The sequence below is a fragment of the Hyla sarda genome, chromosome 2 (genome assembly GCF_029499605.1).
Source record: "Hyla sarda isolate aHylSar1 chromosome 2, aHylSar1.hap1, whole genome shotgun sequence".
In the NCBI taxonomy this organism is placed as follows: Eukaryota; Metazoa; Chordata; class Amphibia; order Anura; family Hylidae; genus Hyla; species Hyla sarda.
The window spans coordinates 484,352,119-484,379,430 of record NC_079190.1 but is presented as its reverse complement, the minus strand read 5'-3'; the positions used below and the strand labels follow the sequence as shown (position 1 = coordinate 484,379,430).

Genomic DNA, 27,312 nt, shown 5'->3' with positions numbered 1-27,312 from the left:
CCGTTTTATTAAATAACACCAAACATGAAAATTCCATATTTCCTTAAATAACAATAAACCATTATTCATGTAACAGTGCAAATAGTGCAAACATATTAATAGCATACAAAAGGAGGGGGACTTAGAGGCGACATGACCTTCGTATCTCCTACTTTACCCTGGGTCATCCAGGAACTTGACCCCAGGGCACCACCTTCAGAGACCTTTCTTCCGTTTGGGACCATGCCTGCAGGGGTTTACCAAGCCCAGCTGGGTACCGGCCGAGCTTCAACACACCAATTCCACGCCTCCTTCTCCTTCTATACCTCCATTTCCCCCTCCTTCTCCTGCCGCCGTGACAAAGTGCAACCATCAAACCGTCACCAAGGGCGGGCAAACTTCTCTCTGGCTCCAGACTGCTCGTTCCCGCCACAACTTGCCCCCTATATCCCTTCCGAGGGACTGCCCCCTCACCTTCCACTGACCCATCGTCCTCTCCCTGACCCCCCTTTCTCCACACCGCCTTTTAACCCCTTATTTTTCGCTACCCTTCCTCCCCCTGTCATGTAGTTCCTACATTCCCATGCTGTCCACTCCTGTCCTTTTCTTTACCACACTTGTGCTCAGACTTAGCACTAGGGATAGACTGGGCAGCCCCACTACACTATATGGCCAAGAATTTAGGGGTTCCCATTGGCCATACAGGGTCACATGGGCCTGCACTGCTCCTCTGTCTTAAAGGTACAAAACATTTATAAATAACATATATAGAAATAACAACATATTACTTATGAAAATATATCAAACTTCTAATAAAGTGCTTGAACAGGTCTGCCCGAGGAAGTCTGAAGCCACAGGACAGCCCTTGGTGCTGGGACACCACATGATACTGCAGAAAGCTGAGAACGAAGTGATCAGTGATGAATGACATTGACAAAGTAGCTTTTCCCACCCCATCACCCTGGGGAGCCTGAACTAAAGTGCAGAGGTAGGTCTGGTCATAGTGGTTACACCACCAGCAGCCTCTGCAAACTCCCTTAGTTGTGGCATTGGTTGGCATCAGAGGCGTAGCTTGTAGCTTCTGGGGCCCTGATGCAAAATCTGCAACAGGGCCCCATATGCCAATTATAATACTGGACTCTTATGGGGCAGATGTGCTTTGGGGCCCCCTTAGACACCAGGGCCCTGGTGCGACTGCTACTTCTGCTACCTCTATAGCTACGCCCCTGGTTGGCAAAAGTGACATAACAATAAGCAGAGTTGTGCTCAAGGTCCACTGGTCCTCCTGCCACATCATGCCCTTCAGGACCAGTGGTGCGAACAGTGGCACATACAATGATGCTGTTGACATCAGGACCTATGTGCAGAGACCTGGAGACAAGTAAAGCCTAGAACAGTGGTCTCAAACTGTGGCCCTCCAGATGTTGCAAAACTTTGACTCCCAGCATGCCCGGACAGCCAAAGGCCTTTCTTCCTTCTCCAGAGGATCCACACTGTCCCTCAAAGGCAAAATAAGATTACCCTCTCATCTCATCCCTTTGTGCTGTGGTCTCAAACTGTGGCCCTCCAGATGTTTCAAAAAGTCAACTCCCAGCATGCCCAGACTGCCAAAGACCTTTATGCCTTCTCCAGAGGATCCACACTGTCCCTGAAAGGTAAAGTGAGGCTTCCGTCACATCTCATCCCTTTGTGCAGTGGTCTCAAACTGTGGTCCTCCAGATATTGCAAATCTACAACTCCCAGCATGCCCGGACAGCCAATGGCCTTTCTGCCTTCTCCAGAGGATCCACACTGTCCCTAAAAGGTAAAATAAGGGTTCCTTCTCATCTCATCCCTTTGTGCAGTGGTCTCAAACTGTGACCCTCCAGATGTTGCAAAAAGTCAACTCCCAGCATGCCCACACAGCCAAAGGCCTTTCTGCCTTCTCCAGAGGATCCAGACTGTTCCTGAAAGGCAAAATAAGATTTCCCTCTCATCTCATCCCTTTGTGCTGTGGTCTCAAACTGTGGCCCTCCAGATGTTTCAAAAAGTCAACTCCCAGCATGCCCAGACAGCCAAAGACCTTTATGCCTTCTCCAGAGGATCCACACTGTCCCTGAAAGGTAAAATGAGGCTTCCGTCACATCTCATCCCTTTGTGCAGTGGTCTCAAACTGTGGTCCTCCAGATATTGCAAATCTACAACTCCCAGCATGCCCGGACAGCCAATGGCCTTTCTGCCTTCTCCAGAGGATCCACACTGTCCCTAAAAGGTAAAATAAGGGTTCCTTCTCATCTCATCCCTTTGTGCAGTGGTCTCAAACTGTGACCCTCCAGATGTTGCAAAAAGTCAACTCCCAGCATGCCCACACAGCCAAAGGCCTTTCTGCCTTCTCCAGAGGATCCACACTGTCCCTGAAAAGTAAAGTAAGGCTTCCTTCTCATCTTATTCCTTTGTGTAGTGGTCTATAACTGTGGTCCTCCAGATGTTGCAAAACTACAACTCCCAGCATGCCCGGGCATGCTGGGAGTTGAAGTTTTGCAATATCTGGAGGGCCACAGTTTGAGACCACTGGCCTTAGAACAAGATCTGGGGTCTGATTTAGGAGTCTGGTCTAAGATCCAAGTTATCCAAAAGTTTGGCATGAGGCCCAGCACTCTTAGTCATGCCCTCGGTTGGCCTTGTGCCCTTGTAAAGTTTTTTTTTATATTTTTTTAACTTTTTTAAGGTTTTCCCTTTGTTCCTCTTTCACCATTCATCGTCTGGTTTTAAAGAGGTACTCCCGTGGAAAACTTTTTTTTTTTTAAATCAACTGGTTCCAGAAAGTTAAAGAGATTTGTAAATCACTTCTATTAAAAAAATCTTAATCCTTCCAGTACTTTTTAGGGGCTGTATACTAAAGAGAAATCCAAAAAAAGAAATGCATTTCCTCTGATGTCATGACCACAGTGCTCTCTGCTGTCCTCTGCTGTCCATTTTAGGAACTGTCCAGATCAGGAGAAAATCTCCATAGCAAACATATGCTGCTCTGGACAGTTCCTAAAATGGACAGCAGAGGTCAGCAGAGAGCACTGTGGTCAGGACATCACAGGAAATGCATTTCTTTTTTTTTTGGATTTCTCTTTAGTATACGGCCCCTAAAAAGTACTGGAAGGATTAAGATTTTTTAATAGAAGTGATTTACAAATCTGTTTAACTTTCTGGCACCAGTTGGTTTAAAAAAAAAAAAAAGTTTTCCACGGGAGTACCCCTTTGATGGTTAAAAACATTAGCAATTATATTTCTAATATAGAAAAATATTGACGCTGCTGGGGGAAAAAAAAAACGACGCTAAAAGCAAAACATAATGGATAAGATAACAAGGTAGAAATAGGATTTTGCTGCCTCTAATTTCCCCAATCCCGTTGGATAATTTTATTGTAGAGCTGAAGCCTGGCTGTGTAATGAGGCATCATTTCATTATCTCCGCTGCCTCTCCCTATACAAATGTTACATTGGGAAGAGTTATGGGTATAAATAGACAATGTATGAAAGCTATTGCCATGATAATAAATGAAAAGAGCCATATGTACCTTAAATCACCCGTACATGTTATCTATGGCACTTGGCGTACATGACTGCTTTCTGTACTTTATAATTGGCAAGATGGGAACTTAATGTTTTTGGTTTTTTTTTGTGGAGGAGAAAATGACTTTTTTGTGCAAAATAAAATATAAGATTAATAAAGTTATTCTTACGCTGTTGCTAAATTAAGCAACGGGCAAAATGGTAAGTGCCATGTCATGTCACATCCCACGAACAAGAGTGCCACGTGTGCACACTGGTTGTTTATAGACTGTGCTTAGTATTGTAGTTCAGCCTTTTTTTTTTTCTTGAATAGAGCTGAGCTGCAATACCAAACACAACCTGTATATAGGAGGGGGCGCTGTTTCGCTATTGGAAACAAAATCTTTTTATAAACATATGCAGTTCCTTTGTGATGCTGGCTTTAAAGGGGTACTCCGGTGGAAAACTTTTTTTTTTTTTTAAATCAACTGGTGCTAGAAAGTGATGGCACTCACCCCAATGATGGACTTGCATGGATGACTTTGTGTGCTCGTCAACCAAAGTGCATGTGCATAGCAGCGTTCAGCGTTCAGGCAGGTCGAGGCAGGCAAGGACGCCGGGAGACCCAGCGTGTAGGTTACAGCTGTCTCGCACTTCCGTGCTTTGTAAGACCAATGGTCTTATGGTCTTGATGGTCTTACGAAGCACGGAAGTGCGAGACAGCTGTAACCTACACGCTGGGTCTCCCGGCGTCCTTGCCCGCCTCCACCTGCCTGAACGCTGAACGCTGCTATGCACATGCACTTTGGTTGGCGAGCACACAAAGTCATCCATGCAAGTCCATCATTGGGGTGAGTGCCATCATTTCTCCTTCATTGCCATATTTGTAAATTACTTCTATTAAAAAATCTTAATCCTTCCAGTACTTATTAGCTTCTGAATACTACAGAGGAAATTATTTTCTTTTTGGAACACAGAGCTCTCTGCTGATATCATGACCACAGTGCTCTCTGCTGACATCTCTGTCCATTTTAGGAACTGTCCAGAGCAGTATATGTTTGCTATGGGGATTTTTTCCTACTCTGGACTTTTCCTAAAATGGACAGAGATGTCAGCAGAGAGCACTGTGCTTGTGATGTCAGCAGAGAGCTCTGTGTTCAGAAAAGAAAAGAATTTCCTCTGTAGTATTCATCAGCTAATATGTACTGGAAGAATTAAGATTTTTTCTTTAATAGAAGTCATTTACAAATCTGTTTAACTTTCTGGTACCAGTTGATTTGAAAAGAAAATTCAAAGGTTTCCACCGGAGTACCCCTTTAAGGCTGCCAGAGAGACCTATAAATAGCTGGTTACAGAGAGGATAGTTGCAGCTGACTTCCATGTTATCCACCATATTATGACAGGACCCAAAGAAGTCTTTGCCACGTGCCACCACTACTAGCGAAATCTGGTGAATACTGTTAAAGGGGTACTCGGGTGGAATTTTTTTTTTTTTTTTTAATCAACTGGTGCCAGTAAGTTAAACAGATTTGTATATTACTTCTATTAAAACATCTTAATCCTTCCAGTACTTAAAAAAATATATAGAGAGAGGAGGAAGTGAAATAAAACTTAACTTTTAATCTAGTCCATTAAAAGTAACACACAAAATCATTTGAAAGAAGCAGAAAACACTGATCATGGTTTTCTGATACCAATAGATGCAAATATACCATATCACTTGCAGTTAAAGGGGTACTCCGGCGCTTAGACATCTTATCCCCTATCCCCTGTGATCGCTAGTAATCAGACCCGGAGCGAGCAAGCTCCAGGGGCTGATTCTAACGGGGTGCGGCGTGGAAGATCACGGGGGTCCCCAGCGGCGGGAACCCCGCGATCAGGCATCTTATCCCCTATCCTTTGGATAGGGGATAAGATGTCCTAGCGCTGGAGTTGCCCTTTAAAGGGGTACTCCGGGTCTCCAGCGCTTTGAACATTTTGTTCAGAACGCTCGGAGCTGGAGGCCGTGATCTAGATGTCACGGTCACGCCCCCTCGTGACATCACACCACGCCCCCTCCATTCATGTCTATGGGAGGGGCGTGTCAGAAGACACGCCCCTCCCATAGACATGAATGGAGGGGGCGTGGGCGTGGCTGTGACGTCATGACCACTGACGCAGGAACCCGGCGTTTATTTAAAACGCTGGTTGCTGCAGGAGATCGCGGGAACCCCCACGATCAGACATCTCCTTTGGATATGGGATAAGATGCCTAACAGCGGAGTACCCCTTTAATATACAAGTAAAGTAAAGCAATTATGTCAGGGTACAGACTGCGTGTATTAGCAGCCGACAGTATCAAGTGGCTCCCCGCCGGGTACACACAGGAGAGCTTACAGGATGCCAGAATCGATTTATCAGGTTCTGGATGATGATCAGCTCTGTACTCACAACCTAGGTTCATGATAAATACTAGGTGGGGCCTACCTGTCAAGATTGCCTGATCCATATTAAGGGCTGTGACTGTATTGGCAGCCCTCAATGCATCTGCAGCTATATATGACATCCATTATCTGATTTATCACAGGGGGCTGGGGTGCAAATTTACAGTCCTCTGCCTACTACATTTTGATTTGTTGCTGGACACACACTGTATGCAGCCCCTGATGAGGTCACCAAGATCGGTGTACCGAAACACGTAGGGCATTGTAAGTCACCCGTGTGTCAGATATTTGTTTATAGCTGGCATTATTGCTTTACTTTACTTGTATATTAACTGCGAGTGATATGGTATATTTGCATCTATTGGTACCAGAAAACCATTATCAGTGTTTTCTGCTTCTTTCAAATCACTTTGTTTGTTACTTTTAATAGACTACATTAAAAGTTATCCAGGGAAAAACTTTTTTTTATATATATCAACTGGCTCCAGAAAGTTAAACAGATTTGTAAATTACTTCTATTAAAAAATCTTAATCCTTTCAGAAATTATAAGCTGCTGAAGTTGAGTTGTTATTTTCTGTCTAAGTGCTCTCTGATGACATGTGTCTCGGGAACTGTCCAGAGTAGAAGCAAATCCCCATAGCAAACCTCTTCTACTCTGTGCAGTTCCCGAGACAGACAGAGATGTCAGCAGAGAGCACTGTTGTCAGACAGAAAAGAACAACTCAACTTCAGCATCAGATAATTATTGGAAGGATTATGATTTTTACAAATCTATTTAACTTTCTGGAGCAAGTTGATATAAAAGAAAAATAGGTTTTTCCTGGAATACCCCTTTAAGTTTTTATTTAACTCCCCCCCCCCCCCCCTCTATATTTTTTCATATGATTTATTGGGAGTATTTATATTTAATCTTAGGTGGGTAGACACCTGCATTATGCTACGCCCCAGTTCCTTCCAGTACTTATCAGCTGCTGTATGCTCCACAGGAAGTTCTTTTCTCTTTGAATTATTTTTCTGTCTTACCTCAGTGCTCTTTTCTGACACTCTCGAAACTCTCGAAACGTCTTATTGTTGATTGAGTCCTATGTAAAAAAAAAAAAAAAAAACAGATGTCACATATAGACGTATGTACTATAGAGATAGAACATGTGATCCTTGGAAGGAAGGGCCCAGCCCTGGTTAGTCACATCCCCAACTAGTGCTGGAATCCCCTCCCCAGAGGAACCACATTATTATTTAGCAAGTTTTTGAGCAGTGGGCCAAGGGTCCTTCAAACAGACACTAAGCACCATAATGAGGGGCCCCATTCTATTGTCTTAGCATATAACAATGACTCGTACTACACAGAACTACTTAACTTTGCTATATCTGGAAATTTCATATCGTTTTACGTTTACGTCCTGTAGTTGTGGTTTTCTTTTTCTCCTCGTATTCTCTAGAGCTAAAGGGTTGTTGTGATCATGTATCTTAACCTTGATCTGAGGAGCCTCCAGTCACTGTCTCTGTCTTGTTCTCCGGTGTCAGGCTTGCAGACATTATTTTAATTTAAGTTCTAGTGTGCTGACATGTTCAAGTCCACTTATATATTTATCAGACACTTGTAACATCCAGATCTTATATTTATAGCCTTCCGCTGTTATATACAACCTTGAAAACAAGGCAAGTGCAATAGCATAGCAGCTGGCTGTCTGAATCAAGCAGTGGGTGTACAGGAAACTTTCTGTACCAGTCTGCCTTGGAAATGAAAGAGAAATTAAAGATATTAGTGATGTGCATAGGGATGTATGAGATTAGAAAATCATGGGTGCTTTATTTTCCAAACAGCACCACACTTGTCTGTGGGGAGTGTGCGCTAAAGCACGCAGCTTAGTAAATACCAAATATAGTCAATGAACCTATTTCTAACTCAAAAAAGTGAATGCGCCATTTCAAGCTGGTTGAGTGTGTTCATATTATATTTTACAAATATGTATCCCTGCCCATAACCCTGTCTATAAGAGCTTACACTCTACAGGAGAGAGGACCCTGCCCATAAGAGCTTACACTCTACAGGAGAGAGGACCCTGCCCATAAGAGCTTACACTCTACAGGAGAGAGGACCCTGTACATAAGAGCTTACACTCTACAGGAGAGAGGACCCTGTACATAAGAGATTACACTCTACAGGAGAGAGGACCCTGCCCATAAGAGCTTACACTCTACAGGAGAGAGGACCCTGCCCATAAGAGCTTACACTGTACAGGAGAGAGGACCCTGCCCATAAGAGCTTACACTCTACAGGAGAGAGGACCCTGCCCATAAGAGCTTACACTCTACAGGAGAGAGGACCCTGCCCATAAGAGCTTACACTCTACAGGAGAGAGGACCCTGCCCATAAGAGCTTACACTCTACAGGGGAGAGGACCCTGTACATAAGAGCTTACACTCTACAGGAGAGAGGACCCTGTACATAAGAGCTTACACTCTACAGGAGAGAGGACCCTACCCATAAGAGCTTACACTCTACAGGAGAGAGGACCCTGCCCATAAGAGCTTACACTCTACAGGAGAGAGGACCCTGTACATAAGAGCTTACACTATATGGGAGAGAGGACCCTGTACATAAGAGATTACACTCTAAAGGAGAGAGGACCCTGCCCATAAGAGCTTACACTCTACAGGAGAGAGGACCCTGCCCATAAGAGCTTACACTCTACAGGGGAGAGGACCCTGTACATAAGAGCTTACACTCTACAGGAGAGAGGACCCTGTACATAAGAGCTTACACTCTACAGGAGAGAGGACCCTGCCCATAAGAGCTTACACTCTACAGGGGAGAGGACCCTGTACATAAGAGATTACACTCTACAGGAGAGAGAACCTTGTCCATAAGAGCTTACACTCTACAGGAGAGAGGACCCTGCCCATAAGAGCTTACACTCTACAGGAGAGAGGACCCTGTACATAAGAGCTTATACTCTACAGGAGAGAGAACCCTGCCCATAAGAGCTTACACTCTACAGGAGAGAGGACCCTGTACATAAGAGCTTACACTATACAGGAGAGTGGACCCTGTACATAAGAGCTTACACTCTACAGGAGAGAGGACTCTGCCCATAAGAGCTTACACTCTACAGGAGAGAGAACCTTGTCCATAAGAGCTTACACTCTACAGGAGAGAAGACCCTGTACATAAGAGCTTACACTCTACAGGAGAGAGGACCGTGTACATAAGAGCTTACACTCTACAGGAGAGAGAACCTTGTCCATAAGAGCTTACACTATACAGGAGAGAGGACCCTACCCATAAGAGCTTACACTCTACAGGAGAGAGGACCCTGTACATAAGAGCTTACACTCTACAGGAGAGAAGACCCTGTACATAAGAGCTTACACTCTACAGGAGAGAGGACCCTGTACATAAGAGCTTACACCCTACAGGAGAGAAGACCCTGTACATAAGAGCTTACACTCTACAGGAGAGAGGACCCTGTACATAGGAGCTTATACTCTACAGGAGAGAGAACCCTGCCCTTAAGAGCTTACACTCTACAGGAGAGAGGACCCTGCCCATAAGAGCTTACACTATACAGGAGAGAGGACCCTGTACATAAGAGCTTACACTCTACAGGAGAGAGGATCCTGTACATAAGAGCTTACAACATACATGAGAGAGAACCTTATCCATAAGAGCTTACACTCTACAGGAGAGAGGACCCTGTACATAAGAGCTTACACTCTACAGGAGAGAGGACCCTGTACATAAGAACTTACACTCTACAGGAGAGAGGACCCTGCCCATAAGAGCTTACACTCTACAGGAGAGAGGACCCTGTCCATAAGAACTTACACTCTACAGGAGAGAGGACCCTGTACATAAGAGCTTACACTATACAGGAGAGAGGACCCTGTACATAAGAGCTTACACTCTACAGGAGAGAGGATCCTGTACATAAGAGCTTACAACATACATGAGAGAGAACCTTATCCATAAGAGCTTACACTCTACAGGAGAGAGGACCCTGTACATAAGAGCTTACACTCTACAGGAGAGAGGACCCTGTACATAAGAACTTACACTCTACAGGAGAGAGGACCCTGCCCATAAGAGCTTACACTCTACAGGAGAGAGGACCCTGTCCATAAGAACTTACACTCTACAGGAGAGAGGACCCTGTACATAAGAGCTTACACTCTACAGGAGAGAGGATCCTGTACATAAGAGCTTACACTCTACAGGAGAGAGGACCCTGCCCATAAGAGCTTATACTCTACAGGAGAGAGGACCCTGTACATAAGAGCTTACACTCTACAGGAGAGAGGACTCTGCCCATAAGAGCTTACACTCTACAGGAGAGAGGACCCTGTACATAAGAGCTTACACTCTACAGGAGAGAGGACCCTGTACATAAGAGCTTACACTCTACAGCAGAGAGGACCCTGCCCATAAGAGCTTACACTCTACAGGAGAGAGGACCCTGTACATAAGAGCTTATACTCTACAGGAGAGAGAACCCTGCCCATAAGAGCTTACACTCTACAGGAGAGAGGACCCTGTACATAAGAGCTTACACTCTACAGGAGAGAGGACCCTGCCCATAAGAGCTTACACTCTACAGGAGAGAGGACCCTGTACATAAGAGCTTACACTCTACAGGAGAGAGAACCTTGTCCATAAGAGCTTACACTCTACAGGAGAGAGGACCCTGTCCATAAGAGCTTACACTCTACAGGAGAGAGGACCCTGCCCATAAGAACTTACACTCTACAGGAGAGAGGACCCTGTACATAAGAGCTTACAACATACATGAGAGAGAACCTTATCCATAAGAGCTTACACTCTACAGGAGAGAGGACCCTGTACATAAGAGCTTACACTCTACAGGAGAGAGGACCCTGTACATAAGAACTTACACTCTACAGGAGAGAGGACCCTGCCCATAAGAGCTTACACTCTACAGGAGAGAGGACCCTGTCCATAAGAACTTACACTCTACAGGAGAGAGGACCCTGTACATAAGAGCTTACACTATACAGGAGAGAGGACCCTGTACATAAGAGCTTACACTCTACAGGAGAGAGGATCCTGTACATAAGAGCTTACACTCTACAGGAGAGAGGACCCTGCCCATAAGAGATTACACTCTACAGGAGAGAGAACCTTGTCCATAAGAGCTTACACTCTACAGGAGAGAGGACCCTGTCCATAAGAGCTTACACTCTACAGGAGAGAGGACCCTGACCATAAGAGCTTACACTCTAAAGGAGAGAGGACTCTGCCCATAAGAGCTTACACTCTACAGGAGAGAGGACCCTGTCCATAAGAGCTTACACTCTACAGGAGAGAGGACCCTGCCCATAAGAGCTTATACTCTTTAGGAGAGAGGACCCTGACCATAAGAGCTTACACTCTACAGGAGAGAGAACCTTGTCCATAAGAGCTTAAACTCTACAGGAGAGAGGACCCTGACCATAAGAGCTTAAACTCTACAGGAGAGAGGACCCTGACCATAAGAGCTTACACTCTACAGGCGAGAGGACCCTGTCCATAAGAGATTATACTCTACAGGAGAGAAGAGCCTGTACATAAGAGATTACACTCTACAGGAGAGAGGACCCTGTACATAAGAGCTTATACTCTATAGGAGAGAGGACCCTGACCATAAGAGCTTATAGTCTACAGGAGAGAGGACCCTGTACATAAGAGTTTACACTCTACAGGAGAGAGGACCCTGCCCATAAGAGATTACACTCTACAGGAGAGAGAACCTTGTCCATAAGAGCTTACACTCTACAGGAGAGAGAACCTTGTCCATAAGAGCTTACACTCTACAGGAGAGAGGACCCTGTCCATAAGAGCTTACACTCTTCAGGAGGGAGGACCTTGTCCATAAGAGATTACACTCTACAGGAGAGAGGACCTTGTCCATAAGAGCTTACACTCTACAGGAGAGAGGACCCTGTCCATAAGAGCTTACACTCTACAGGAGAGAGGACCCTGCCCATAAGAGCTTATAGTCTACAGGAGAGAGGACCCTGACCATAAGAGCTTACACTCTACAGGAGAGAGGACCCTACCCATAAGAGCTTACACTCTACAGGAGAGAGGACCCTGCCCATAAGAGCTTACACTCTACAGGAGAGAGGACCCTGACCATAAGAGCTTACACTCTACAGGAGAGAGAACCTTGTCCATAAGAGCTTACACTCTACAGGAGAGAGAACCTTGTCCATAAGAGATTACACTCTACAGGAGAGAGGACCCTGCCCATAAGAGCTTACACTCTACAGGAGAGAGGACCCTGCCCATAAGAGCTTACACTCTACAGCAGAGAGGACCCTGTACATAAGAGCTTACACTCTACAGGCGAGAGAAGACCTTGACCATAAGAGCTTACACTATACAGGAGAGAGGACCCTGCCCATAAGAGCTTACACTCTACAGGAGAGAGGACCCTGTACATAAGAGCTTACACTCTACAGGCGAGAGAAGACCTTGACCATAAGAGCTTACACTATACAGGAGAGTGGACCCTGTACATAAGAGCTTACACTCTACAGGAGAGAGGACCCTGTCCTTAAGACCTGGCATGTTAGGAGCAAGTCTAATGGTCTCTTGCAGTGAATGGGTGCAGCACGGGAGAAGCCCTACAGTTGGGAGTGAGACGACATAATAAGTGTTGAGGAGAGTCATGAATATAATTCTACAATAAACCAGTTATTTGTGAGCGGCGGAGAGCAGAGGCGTCAGTATGACCGATAGACAGAAAGGTCATTCTAGCTGCTTTGCTCCTAAAAGACGCGGAGCTGATTTGTTTAGTGGACACCAATTAGGAGTGAATTAAAGTGAATGTTAGGATGTAAACAAGAAGCTAATGAAATAGAGAGGAGACCCTCAGGTCTGAGAGATTGTTGATTGGCACCATCATCAGTGTCACATCTTCCTATTACCCAAGAATCTGTGCCACCCTCATACACTCTGCAGTCTAGCTGTAACTTATGGTTATTGTCGTCATGGTGATGTCATGGTGCCAGGCTCCTCTAGGGTGCTGCCCTGGCTTGGTGGCCAGTCGTGAGTATTGTTATAAAACACAGTCTTCCTATGTGTTTATTACAGACAGATGCTGCCCTGATGTATGACGCTGTCTATATGGTCGCTGTTGCAACACAAAGAGCTGGCCAGCTGACTGTCAGCTCTCTACAATGTCACCGTCACAAGCCGTGGAGATTTGGACCTCGATTTATGAACCTCATTAAGGAGGTGGGTGATTCGCTTTTAGTCTGATATCTTATCATTAGTGTCAAGCATGTTCTGGTGTAAAGCTTAAATGGTACCTGTCATTAGTAATAAAAAATTTAGAGTTTATAGATTAGCCTATTTAAATTTATACTTTTCTTATATACTTCTTACATTTTTTTTTTGTAAATTTGTGTTAAATTAACCCCTAAAAGTTTTTTTCACCAGAGGTCCTCCTACTGGTCCGGCCTGTCATCATGCTTGCAGATTGTCTTCTTTAGCAGCCTGGCAGAGAGAGTCAGGAAATGCGGGTGGGACCTCAGCACAGCGTATAGACTCTAGAGTGTACAGTAGAGTTCAGAAAGCTAAGGGGTGTGTGTGCAGCCTCAGCCAATCACAGCCCATCTCACACTGAACTGCTCTGGGCTGTGTGTAGCAGAGTGAGGGTGGAAATTCTACCCTCTATGGCTTCAAGTGATGTCACGCCTGCCAGGGAACGCCTCTTCCCAGCCTGGGCAGAAAATAAAGAACAATATCAAGGCAGAAAACTAAAATAAAGGCAAGGGTGGTTTATCATTATGGGGGGAGTGAACTCGGAGGATTCTAAAATTTATTAAGATCATGACAAGGTACTCTTTAACAAAAATAATATTACTGCAGTCCTTCTACATTTAGGAATATTCCTTGACTTTTTTTTTTAAACTAAAATTGTGTTATTTTGAGTGGAATTTCAGTTACACACAATTAAATATTAGGCCTTGTTTACACGGTGGAAAATATGCAGAATTCCCGCCTGAAAAACATGGGGGGGACATTCCGCAAATTTGCATGTTTTGCCGTTGCTAGAATCCCTCAGAAATGCACTGTTCCTATAGACAGCATGTTCTTTCTGCAGACTCCAGAATAGGAATCTCCTTGGTGGAAACATTTTCCGCAGAAATTCCGCCTTGTACACAGTGCAGCAGAATCACATTAAAAACAACGGGACTCTGCTGAAACAGAATTTCCGAGTGGAATTTTCCCAACGGAGTCTGCTCGGAAATTCCGATGTGTGAACGGGGTTAAGCAGCGTTGCAAGTAGTCTTGACTAAACATGTTACTGCTGTGTCTGCAGCTCTCCTGCTGGTTTGAGTGTCCCCATGGTTACAAACCCCTTTTAGTCTGATATTTTCATCTGTCCCCTTAGTCTTGCCAATATACATTGATCAAAAGATGTATCAATGGGGCATCTGACTACAAAGGTCTTCTTTGTAGTCTGTAACCATGACGACACATAGGGCTTGATTGGAGCTGTAGGCACAAAATAGTATGATTCACTTCCATATTTTGGTACCATGTTAAAAGCTTATAATGATAATTGAATTACACATACTTGGAAATTGCGACCGAATAATGCAGTAGTACTTGGGGATTTTATTGTGGAATCTGTTGTGTGAAATAAACGCTATTGAATTGGATTTCTAAAAAAAAAAAAAAAAATCCTCTTTGGTAAGATTCTGATGGATAGTCGGCTCGGCTTTAAATATGTTATCTTGTCTATGTGTCCCCAGGCACGGTGGGATGGTTTGACAGGTCGGATCACCTTCAATAGAACGGACGGCTTGAGAAGAGATTTCGATTTGGATATTATTAGCCTGAAGGAAGACGGCATGGAAAAGGTATTCTGGATTTTCTACAGTTTCTCCCTTTGCAGACATGTTGGCTTATTGGCAAGATTTCACTTAGTAAATTTAGTTATTAAAGCCTGAAGAATTGTATAAATAAGCAGGTCATGTTATGTCTTAAGACAGCTGTCAAGATGTCTGTGGGATGAATAATTATGTACTTGAGATCGTAGCAGGCAATGATCTTGTGCAAAAATGTTGCCTCAAAATTTTTTCTTAAAACTATTAATAATAATAATAATAATAATAATAATGATAATAATAATATAATAAAAAATGACAAATGTGTTATTATTATTTATTATTATTATTATTATATTATGTTATTGCATTATTATTATTCATTTTAATTATTATTATAATAAACTGTACTCCAGACAAAACTTATACACTATATTGTGCTAAGTGCAGGCTCCTAGGGGGCAGGGTTCAAGGAACTCCAAAAGTCCTATGCTCCTCCCCCTCATCCCACCGCTAGACCCATCGGCCCGTATTCATCATTGCTACCTAATACTTATTGAGTAGACAGTCTAAGGCAGGGCTTCCCAACCAATGTGATTCCAGATGTTGAAAAATCTACAACTCTCAGCATGCCCGGACAGCCAATGGCTGGGAGTTGTAGTTTTGCAAAACCTGGAGGCGCAATGGTTGGGAAACACTGGTCTAAGGCTGTGTACCTTTGTATTATTTATGCGCTTTTTTTTTGTCTGTAGCTTTCAATGGAAGTTCCTGCTGTAAATTACAAAACGTATTTGATCTCAATCATGTTTCACATCTTTAGACTTTTTGCTAACTGAAGGTTATCCTTAAAAATCTATGGCCGCATTCTGGCACATTATTTAAGTCATGTCCCCTCTCCAAAAAACAGCCATATTCCCTTTTCCGGTGTTACATATCCTTGTTGCATAGAGTAATAATACCCTACTAGGTCATGCAGATTCTTTAATTATCTTTTCTATGTGTCTAGTCTCTGTATTTGGCTCGCAAATCCCTCTGTTCTTCTGCTCACTCATTCAAGCACTGAGCCCACTCACCATGTATTCACTTCCTCCCTGAGTCTGCTGTGCTGTGTCTCCTCATCCAATCACTGCAGGCTGCTCTGTAACCCCTTCCTCTTTATTTTCTTGCTGCAGTCTGATAGGACAGGAGTGAGCACAGAGGATTGGTAATCCAGCCCACACCTAGACTTTGTCCATGCCTGTGCTTCAGCAGGGACAAAGATAATACTGAAGCCGAACAGAATCATGTTCTGTATAGTATGGGGACCCCTAGTGGTCTTATATATAAGCCATGATTTCATGAAAAAATAGTTAACATTTTTTTATGAAGTATATAAGAAAGGTTAACATTTTGCCAAGATATACGACATCTAGTTTTTATTCTGATATTAAAACACATAATAAATGTGTTGTTGATATAAAATGCCCCAAAAGTCAAGAAAAAATTGATAAGAAAAACTTTTTCCTGGCATAATGTTAAAAACTAATTTTAAGAAGATTTTTGGGTATTAAATCAATTAGATAATTTATTTAGATAATTTAGAGACGTTAGAGCAAAATGTTACCTCTTAAGGGAGTACTCCAGTGAAAAACATCTTATCCACTATCAAAAGAATAGGGGATAAGATGTTACATTGCAGGGATCCCACCGCTGGGGACCCCACGATCTCTGGGCTGGCAGCAGCGGCGTCCGGAACACGGGAGCATGGAGCCCCCATGTTCATGACATCACGCCCCCTCCATTCATGTCTATAGGAGGGGGCGTTACAGCTAGTACATAGCCGTCATGTCTCCTCCCATAGACCTGAATGGAGGGGGCGTGATGTCACAAACATGGGAGCTCCAGGCTGGTAAAAGGTGACACTAATAGATAGCAAAGACAATAGATGAAGCTCACAGATCAGCCTCCCCCTCCCTTTGGAATGGCTCTTTAAAGGTAAGCGAGCACACCCAGACACATTTCCCATTCATGTGAATGAGACAGCTGTAGTCTATCATTGCCTCTGTCCACATTGCTTAAAGCAGCTCAGGCAAGATGGCCGCCCCATAATATTGTAGAAAATATGAATTTTAAAAAAATGACAGTCAGAAATTAGTGTTTCAGTATCTGTGTCCAATCCATAAATAAAAATAAATAAATGAATAAAGGGCCATACTTTCCCTTTATGGATAAACTCCTGCATAAAACTGGCAAGCATAATTCTTTTTATGTTGCTGTAATTCAGATAGGTTGACGCTCATGATAAGGCACAATAATTGCAGAATGAGAAAACATAAAAAGGCTCTATTTTTAGCCAGGCCGCACGGTTTCTCTGAGCCCTCATTTTCTAAAATTTTTTCCTATATTTTCCCATGATCGTGTTCACCTGCCAGCTGATAGTTTTCCGTGCTTGTGTTTTTCCGGATTTGTAATAAGGGAAAGCTGCCAGGACATTAAAAAAAGAACGCTGTAAAATCCGTGTGATTTGTAAGCCCTTTAATACGGCGTGACTTTATTGTAGGAGATAATTGAGAATTTTCCTATCCTGGGTGACGGAAAATTTGGATTTTAATAAAAACAAAACGCGAGTATTATGCTTTTAAACTTCTTTACTAAACTCAGCAGCATATAAGTAATGGAAGTATCATAGAAATTTTTTATATAAATAAAGTGTAAATAAACATCAGGATACTAGGATGCAACCTAGAATGATGATCATGGCCTCGACCAATCAGGCGACAGTACAGCAGATATCAATAACTGTCATATAGATAACTTCCTTCTTCTTTGCGAAGTAGACAGGAACAATTGGTAACAGGTAGTCGTAGAACAAGAAAAAACCAATGTGAATCGGAATGCAATAAGGAACTCCATCGATGAAAATCGTCATAACAGGAGAAGATGAAGGGATCATTGTTGAACTGAAAGAAAGAAAAACATAATTACAGGGATGGGTTCTGGGAGGGATAATACTCGCGTTTTGTTTTTATTAAAATCCAAATTTTCCGTCACCCAGGATAGGAAAATTCTCAATTTTAAGGCAAAACAAAACGCTTCATATTATGCTAGTTCAAAGCTATTAATAAAGATTATAAACTCTAATTAGTACAATAGAGAAAGAAAATAAAATAAATTATAACAATAACATGGAAACATGTGATTCAGGTCTAAAATAGAAGGTTTTAAAGGTTGAATCAGAAGACCAATTGGCAGCTTTCAGTAAGTCCGATAAAGAAGCACCAGATTGGAAAAGTCTAGTGGAAACAGCACTTCTAGTAGAGTGGGCAGTAAATTTGGAAGTATCGACACCAGCAAGGTGTAAAGTTTGTTTAACCCATCTGGCCAGGGTAGGAGAGGATACAGGTGCATGAGGTTTGCAAAAGGATATTAATAATTGGGAATGGGAAGTATTCCTAAGAGATTCAGTTTTTTGTTCGTAAGATCTAAGGCAACGAACAACACAAAGTTTTACGTGATGCGGAAAAGAGGGGTAGAAAACAGATTGAAGATTAGTTTTGGTACGACGATAAATAGAAAAAATAACACCTTGAGGAGTAAATTGTCTATGAGATATATCAAGGGATTTGACATCAGAGACCCGTTTCACGGAGATAAGACATAGAAGGGTAGTGAGTTTGAAGGAAAGAAATTTTAAAGAGAGGGAGTCATTATCATCCCAGGATATAAACATATTGAGAACTAGATTCACGTCCCATGTGGAAGTATATTTTGGTAAAGGTGGTCTACGGAAACGAATACCTTTAAGTAGTTGACAAACAAGAGGATGTCTACCAATATGAATGGAATCGATAGGTACGTGTTTAGAGGAAATGGCAGAGCGATAAAGATTAATGGTTCTGTATGCTTTACCAGCATCAAAAGAGGCAGATAAAAAATTTAAGATGTGGTATATAGAAGCTTGTAAGGGATCCAAATGTCTTCTATCGCACCAATCAGACCAAAGTTTCCAGGCTGATCTGTAAGCAGATCTGGTACCTGGGGCCCATGCGTCAGATAGGATGTCCTGAGCCGATTTTGAAAGTTGGAGGTTAGAACTTGGTGACCCGAAATCAACCAAGCGACTAGAGTCAATTGTCCCGACAGAATCAGAGGGTGGAAGTTCCCTTGAGGATCCAGAAGAAGATTCTGAAAAGAAGGTAGAAGATGGGGAAAATCTATCAGAAGATGAAGAATTTGGGGAAACCAAGACTGGGTTGGCCATAGCGGAGTGATGAGAACCAGAGTGGATTTCTGTATTGAGGTTTGAAATAGAACCCGAGGAATGAGATTGAAGGGAGGAAAGGCGTAAAGAGTCTTCTGGGGCCAGAATTGCAGGAAGGCGTCCACACCCAAAGCTTCTGGGTCTGGGCGCCAACTGTAAAATAGAGGTAATTGAGTGTTGAGACGGGATGCAAAGAGGTCTATGTGTAATGGACCCCAAAGAGAATTGATCGATTGGAAGATTGGAAGATGAAGTTTCCAATCGCTGGAATCGGTCAAATAACGAGAATACCAATCCGCTACTGAATTGGAAATTCCGGGAAGGTATTCCGCTTTCAAGGTAATATTCTTGTCTAAACAAAAATGCCAAAATTCTTTGACAAAATCTGCAAGAACTTTTGAAGTTGTGCCTCCCAAATGATTGATGTATTGGACAGCGGAAATGTTGTCCATACGTAGAAGAATACAGCAATGGGAGGAATTCTTTGCAAAACTTTTTAAGGCAAAGAATCCTGCTAGAAGTTCCAGACAATTGATGTGAAGGAGGGACTCTGAAGGAGACCATTTGCCTCCTGTAGAAAGGGAACCGCAACGAGCGCCCCATCCGGAAAGACTCGCATCCGATTCGATGACAATGTCTGGATTCGGATGGAAAATTGCTTTTCCATTCCAAGACTCTATGTGAGTGAGCCACCAAAGAAGTTCCTCTTTGGCTTCTGAGGAGAGAGGAACTTCGTCTGAATAACCAAGGCCTTGTCTTAAGTGGCGAATTTTCAGGCGTTGGAGAGCTCTGTAGTGAAGAGGAGCAGGAAATATGGCTTGAATGGATGCTGAAAGGAGACCCACAATTCGAGCTATTGTCCTCAAAGATATAATGTCTTTGTGAAGAATCTGTCGGATTTCTTTCCGAATAACTTTCAATCTCCTTGAAGGGAGACTCAAAGTGGTCAGTTGAGTGTCTATCATGAAACCCAAAAATTCTAGATTTTGAGTTGGAACTAAGATGGATTTCTTGTGATTTATGAGAAACCCTAGATGAGTTAAGAGGTGTAATGTCCAGTTCATGTGGAGCAAAAGTAACTCTTTTGATTGGGCCATAAGGAGAATGTCGTCTAGATAGATAATAAGACGAACTCCGCGGCTTCTGAGAGAGGCAACTACTGGTTTGAGTAGTTTTGTGAAGCACCACGGAGCCGATGAGAGGCCGAATGGGAGACAAGTAAATTGCCATGTCTGATCGTTCCAGAGAAATTGAAGAAAATGTTGAGAAGACGGATGGATTGATATTGTTAAATAAGCGTCCTTCAAATCTATCTTCACTAACCAATCGTTTTTCAGAAGAATGTCTCTTAGAAGATGGATGCCCTCCATCTTGAAGTGACGATAAACAACCAGGTTGTTTAAAAGTCTTAAATTGATCACAGGTCTGTGACCTCCGTCTTTCTTTTTTACCAGAAAAAGATTGCTTATGAAACCCATGGAATGTGGGATTACAGGAATAATTGCTTGTTTGGAAGCCAGTTCTTGGACTTCTTGGTCTATGAGTTTTTTGTCCAATAGGGAAAATTGGATTGGATGAGGTAAATGGGTTTGGACAGGAGGGATGACAAATTCTATTTGGTACCCCATGACTGTATTTAGTATCCAAGAGTCGGACGTAATCATAGTCCAATTGTGGAAAAAATGAAGGAGTCTTCCCCCTAATGGGATATGTAGGGAAGAATACAGGGGTGGACTTACCTGTGGGAGGTCTGGAGCGAGGATAACCTCTTTGGCCTCTGGAGCGCCATGGTCTGGACCTGTAAGGGAAAAATGGGGAGGGAGCAGAGGGTGGAGCTGCGAATTGTACTGATGGGTTGGAATAGGGGCCTCTATAAGCTCTATGCTGGGATGACCGGCCGGAAAATCGGCCCCGACCTTTTCCGGCCCTCCCAAAAATTCTGCTTGAGAACGCTTTCTTCATAGAAACTTGCGCTTTATTAAGCGAGGAAAAAAGACCCACATATTTATTTAGTTCTCTGATGAAATCCTCACCAAAAAGCATGCCATTGGTGGGGTTGGCCGGTTCGGCAGTAGCCAGATTGGTCAATTGTGGGTCAATCTTCATGAGAATAGACCTTTTCCTCTCAGTGGAGAGAGCGGCATTAGCGTTGCCGAATAGACATATTGCTCGTTGAATCCACCCTTTAAGGGTTTCGGTATCAACAGTAGAATTGGAGGCGGATGCCTCATCAGCCATGTCCATAATTTTAGAAAGTGGACCCAGAAGGTCCATTAATTTGTCCTGACAGGACATAAAGCTACGGTCTACTCCCTTCTTTGGGTTTTTTCCTGTTTTAAACAAGAATTTCGCCAGGAGTGGGTCCAACTCCGGAGTAGCCGAGGAATTATTAGGCAAAGAAGGGCGAGGGCATTCTGCCTTCAATTTGCTACGAGATGGACGATCTAAAGGTTTATTAGCTCTTAGTGCTAAGAATTCGGCAATTCTAGAATTTGGAAGCCATTCGCCTGAGCGTGGGTGGCAAATTAAAGCGGGATCAAAGTATGAATCCCCAGGATGTGTCACTGTAGTGTCTTCCTGCAAAGCAGGGTCATCGTGATCCGAGTCACTGTCCTCCGAACAATATAAAATCTCCTGAACATCTTGAATGTCGGAATCGTCCGATTCCTCAGAAGACTGAATCCGGTAGGAGTCTGGCTTCGCTCTAAATGTAGAAGCCTTGACAGGCTGGACTTCCTCTCTGGTGGAGGGTGAGGAAAGTGGTTTCTTTGAACCACTATTAGATGGTTCTGGTTTGGAACCTGGAGCATGAGCGGTATTAGTCTCATGGCGAGTCCCTGAAGTGTGTTGTACACCTTTAGAGGGATAAGGTTCTTCAATTGAGGTATGGCGCTTTTTTGATTTAACTTTGCCAGGACCTTTAAAACCTTTTGCCATATGAGATACCGATTCGGCAGGAGACCAGTAATGGTCGGAAGGGGTAATAGGAGGTAGAACCCCAGGAGTCATATTGCCAGAGCGAGCCATAATATTAGCTAATGATTTTTCAAAAGATTCTTGCAGAGTGGAAACTGCATTTTGTAATGATTTGGACACTGAAGCGTCCACTAAAGACTGCAAAGCGTCTGGATTGACTTTTTCTGTGGTAGTTTGGATGTTGTCCTGAGACATACTGAATATAATTATGGAGATCAGTAATAGGGAGAAAAAGAGATATATATATATACTGTATATGATATAATTAAGGATAATCAGTAATAAAATATATATATGAATAATAAAATATTAATTATGAGGTAAGTAAAATAATTAGATATATAATCAATTAAATATACTGTTAAATAAAATATAGGATAATAATGAATAATGAATTTAATATGAGGTAAATTAAAATACTACTACTATGAAAAGGGAATTAAATAAATAAAGCATGAATTAATCAATTAATTAAATAACTAGAATAATTAATTAATAGATAAGTTAATAAATAAATAGGAAATAAATTAAAATCAATATATTAGTGCTTGAAATTCACATAGTGAAAAAATATGTAGGGAAATAGACTAAAATAGCGACCGGGCAGCAGTGGAGGAGAAGAAATACAGATTTACACTGTTTTTGGCAGGAGGCCAAATTTTAGCAATGAATTAGGATACGCTATGACAGAACACAGGCGAGCGCGACCTCCGGGCTTTGACAGCTGTGAGGAGAATGTCAAAAGCCCGGGAGCGCTTGACAGGAGACGACCTCGCTGTCAGAAGATCTCGCGATAACGAGCGGAGCGCTCGAGACACGAGATCAAAAGAACAGTTGAAGCAGGGGGGGAGGAAGACGGAGCTCGCGCTGAATATGGCAGTGATGACGCAGTTAAATAAGAAAAGATGCGCAAGATGAAGGTAGGAAAAACAAACAATAAAGAATTGATGTGAATAGGATAAGGAAGTGAAAGTAATAAAAGGGGAATATCGATAAGTGGAAAATAGCATAAAAGTTATAATGGAGAAAAAAGGAAAAATGAAAAACAACCAGAAAATACAGGCAATTTTTATGGAAAACGGAATTTAAGGATGAGAAAAAGGGATAAAATATATAGATATATATATATCCATCTATACATACACACATATATATATACACATACTCACAATGAAATACAATAAAACTAGATAATATATAGATTAAGAGAATTTGAATAAATGAATGAAATAAAATATGAAAAATTATGAAATCATTAAATGAATATATATAAATTGATATAGTAATACAATATGAGAGAGAAAAAATATTACATAACTTCACTGTTTGCTGAGCAGCAAAGAAGAAGGAAGTTATCTATATGACAGTTATTGATATCTGCTGTACTGTCGCCTGATTGGTCGAGGCCATGATCATCATTCTAGGTTGCATCCTAGTATCCTGATGTTTATTTACACTTTATTTATATAAAAAATTTCTATGATACTTCCATTACTTATATGCTGCTGAGTTTAGTAAAGAAGTTTAAAAGCATAATATGAAGCGTTTTGTTTTGCCTTAAAATTTTTACCTGATGCCGGACATGTTTTGGCTTGGTGGCGGCATAGGCATAACCTTACTTCCTGGTGACGGCTGTTTAACCCTATAAACACCGCTATCTGGACAGATTGTTCTTTGTTCTGTTAATATCAATTTCACTGTAAAGCTCCATGGCCGTCCTTCAGTCAGTGTTTCCCAACCAGTTTGCTTCCAGCTGTTGAAAAACTACAATTCCTAGCATGCCCGGACAGCCGTTGGCTTTCTGTAAAGCCACCTACCTCCGCCACAAGCAGCAGAGATGATGAAAAAGTCGCATTATTTTTGTGCAAGGGTCTTCCTAGAACAAAAAATATGCAATTATTTGACCATTTTCACCATTATTTTATTGGTAAATGCCCCCTATATATGTATCTTACAGAATTATTTACAAATACAGTATATATAGTATTAAAACCTCACTAATTCAAGATATACTGTATCATGACGCTATTATGCTATACTTTATTTTTCAAAATTGAAATAAAAAATATACAAAATATAGGTATCATATAGATTTTTTTTACAATTACCGTTTATATAGTATAATCATTTCACTAATTCCATATATACTGTTAAAAAAATATATAATTAGTGATGTTAGTATGCTATATATACTGTATAAAAAATAAAAAATAAAATATATATATATATATATATATATATATATATATATCTGTGGTGTCCCGGTACCGCATCCTATACAGTACTTATGTGTGTGTGGGTCCCCATAGCCAGAGTCCCTAGGACGTAGGGATCCCTGTAATGTAGTTTACCCCTTGTCGCCTCTTTTTCTACTAATAGACCAGCGGTCTATATAAGGTTAATGTAAATATAATGATATAGCTTTAAATAAATGGTTAATTACCTGTGCCATAGTGTTGCAGGACCTGCAGGTCATGTGACTAGGTGAACTCTATGGTATTAAGCTTAAGGACCTTTGGAGGCCATGTGACGTATGCAATCCCATTACTCTTTGTAATGGTGAATGGCAGATGTTCGGACCAATCAGATTCGCCCCGCCCCCCACCCATATAAGGGAGCGGGGGCCATCTTCTCGCTCTCTTGTTCCTGGGCAAGCAAGCAAGCAAGACCTGTACAGCAACTAACACAGTGAGTTAGTCCCAAGCCTGGTGGCAACGGCGGAACAATTCTAAATATAGAGTGTATCAATTTTCAGACACTCTGCAGCATCACCGGACCTAATAATACCCCTAAATCCAGATGGATCTGCAAATATCTACCCTAAATTCAGAGACTGTTTGAATTTCAAGGTCTGCAACAACTATCAGTCACTAAGCAAGCTAAAGACTGTTTGTATGAGACTGTTACTGTGCCTTGGATACTGCAAGCACTTAAGTAAAGTTGTTCAAGTTCAAGTTAAATCTTCTTGTGGACCTTCAGTCATTTCATGCACCTATCGTTACTGGGAAGGGCGACGATAGGCCGGAGCATTGACTCAGCATAACAGCCCTCAGCCTGGCGTCACGAACTATAGGGTTAACATTAACCCCTCATATACCGATGCCATACCACCACTACCATACACCCCCCCAAGGGCTACCACATATATATATATATATATATATATTTGCTGGACGTCCTACGGTGGCACACATATGGGGATACATTCTCCTGTAGACCCGTCCATAGAAGAGAATAACACTAGCAATGAGCACAAAGATTGATTAAATGCCGCCCCCCCATCCCCCCCGCCGGGCCGGCCCTATATAGACTGCCCCACAAACAGACAGAAGGCGTAATTATTTTTCATATGCAGAAATAGAAGAGTAAAGTCAAAGATTAGTGCTCAATACCAGAGGTTTTTAAGCTCCCTGGGACCTTCTATCAAGCGGCCAGATGTATACCGGCAGGTTCCCCCTGCCCCTTAACTGTGCCTGCATCCTCCAGTGTTCCGCGATTCCGGGTTCATGGGATGGCGTTTGAGTCTCCATGGTGACTGCTTCCTGTATATCCAACGTGTGCGCCAGAAAGCCGCGGCTCGCGCGCATGTAGCGCATGCACAGAGGTAAGTTCCTCCAGAAGCTCGGCGGCAAAGTTTCTATAAATTTAGCCCGGGAGTTTGCCTCCCTTTGTCCAGTTTTTTTTGTCTTTAATGTAGTTATGTGCAAGAAGGTGGTAAAAGGAAGAGGAAGTCTGGGCATAATGTTTGTGATATATGCCAAACGCCTTTTCCAGAATCCTGGGAAAATCAAAAATATGCAGAATGTCTACCCGCCAAGTCTGACAGTCGTACAGTCAAGGCCGTAAATGTTGGCACCCCTGAAATTTTTCAAGAAAATGAAGTATTTCTCACAGAAAAGGATTGCAGTAACACATGTTTTGCTATACACATGTTTATTCCCTTTGTGTGTATTGGAACTAAACCAAAAAAGGGAGGAAAAAAAGCAAATTGGAAATAATTTCACACCACACTCAAAAAATGGGCTGGACAAAATGATTGGCACCCTTTCAAAATTGTGGAAAAATAAGATAGTTTCATGCATGTGATGCTCCTTTAAACTCACCTGGGGCAAGTAACAGGTGTGGGCAATATAAAAATCCCACCTGAAAACAGATAAAAAGGAGAGAAGTTCACTTAGTCTTTGCATTGTGTGTCTGTGTTTGCCACACTAAGCATGGACAACAGAAAAAGAAGAGAACTGTCTGAGGACTTGAGAACCAAAATTGTGGAAAAATATCAACAATCTCTAGGCTACAAGTCCATCTCCAGAGATCTAGATTTGCCTTTGTCCACAGTGTGCAACATTATCAAGAAGTTTGCAATCCATGGCACTGTAGCTAATATCCCTGGGCGTGGACAGAAGAGAAGAATTGATGAAAGGTGTCAATGCAGGATAGTCCGGATGGTGGATAAGCAGCCCCAAACAAGTTCCAAAGATATTCAAAGTGTTCTGCAGGCTCAGGAAGCATCAGTGTCAGCAAGAATTATCTGTTGACATTTAAATGAAATGAAACGCTATAGCAGGAGACCCAGGAGGACCCCACTGCTGACACAGAGACATGAAAAAGCAAGACTACATTTTGCCAAAATGAACTTGAGTAAGCCAAAATCCTTCTGGGAAAACGTCTTGTGGACAGATGAGACCAAGATAGAGCTTTTTGGAAAAGCACATCATTCTACTGTTTACCGAAAACGGAATGAGGCCTACAAAGAAAAGAACACAGTACCTACAGTGAAATATGAAATGATGTTTTGGGGTTGTTTTACTGCCTCTGGCACTGGGTGCCTTGAATGTGTGCAAGGCATCATGAAATCTGAGGATTACCAACGTATTTTGGGTCACTGTACAGCCCAGTGTCAGAAAGCTGGGTTTGTGTCCTATATCTTGGGTCTTCCAGCAGGACAATGACCCCAAAAATACGTCAAAAAGCACCCAGAAATGGATGGCAATAAAGCGCTGCAGAGTTCTGAAGTGACCAGCAATGAGTCCAGATCTAAATCCCATTGAACATCTGTGGAGAGATCTTAAAATTGCTGTTGGGTAACTTCCAACAAGAGAGACCTGGAGCAGTTTACAAAGAAAGAGTGGTCCAACATTCCGGCTGAGAGGTGTAAGAAGCTTATTGATGGTTATGGGAAGCGACTGATTTCAGTTATTTTTTCCAAAGGGTGTGCAACCAAATATTAAGTTGAGGGTGCCAATAATTTTGTCCACCCCCATTTTTGGAGTTTGGTGTGACATTATGTCCAATTTGCTTTTTTTTCCTCCCTTTTTGGTTTAGTTCCA

General features: G+C 42.4%; 1 protein-coding gene across 8 annotated transcripts in view; it reads left to right on the top strand.

Moving 5' to 3' along the window:
• Positions 1–27,312, top strand: part of GRIK1 (glutamate ionotropic receptor kainate type subunit 1) — a 512,490-nt gene that overhangs the window by 319,712 nt on the left and 165,466 nt on the right. For all 8 annotated transcript variants that reach the window (XR_008889112.1, XR_008889113.1, XM_056559535.1 and 5 more), the window contains exons 7-8: positions 13,025–13,168; positions 14,695–14,802. Coding sequence is in view for 6 of the 8 variants with exons in the window: in XM_056559535.1 (XP_056415510.1) it covers positions 13,025–13,168; positions 14,695–14,802 (252 nt within the window). In the remaining 2 variants the exon portion in view is untranslated. The remainder of the gene's footprint in view (positions 1–13,024; positions 13,169–14,694; positions 14,803–27,312) is intronic.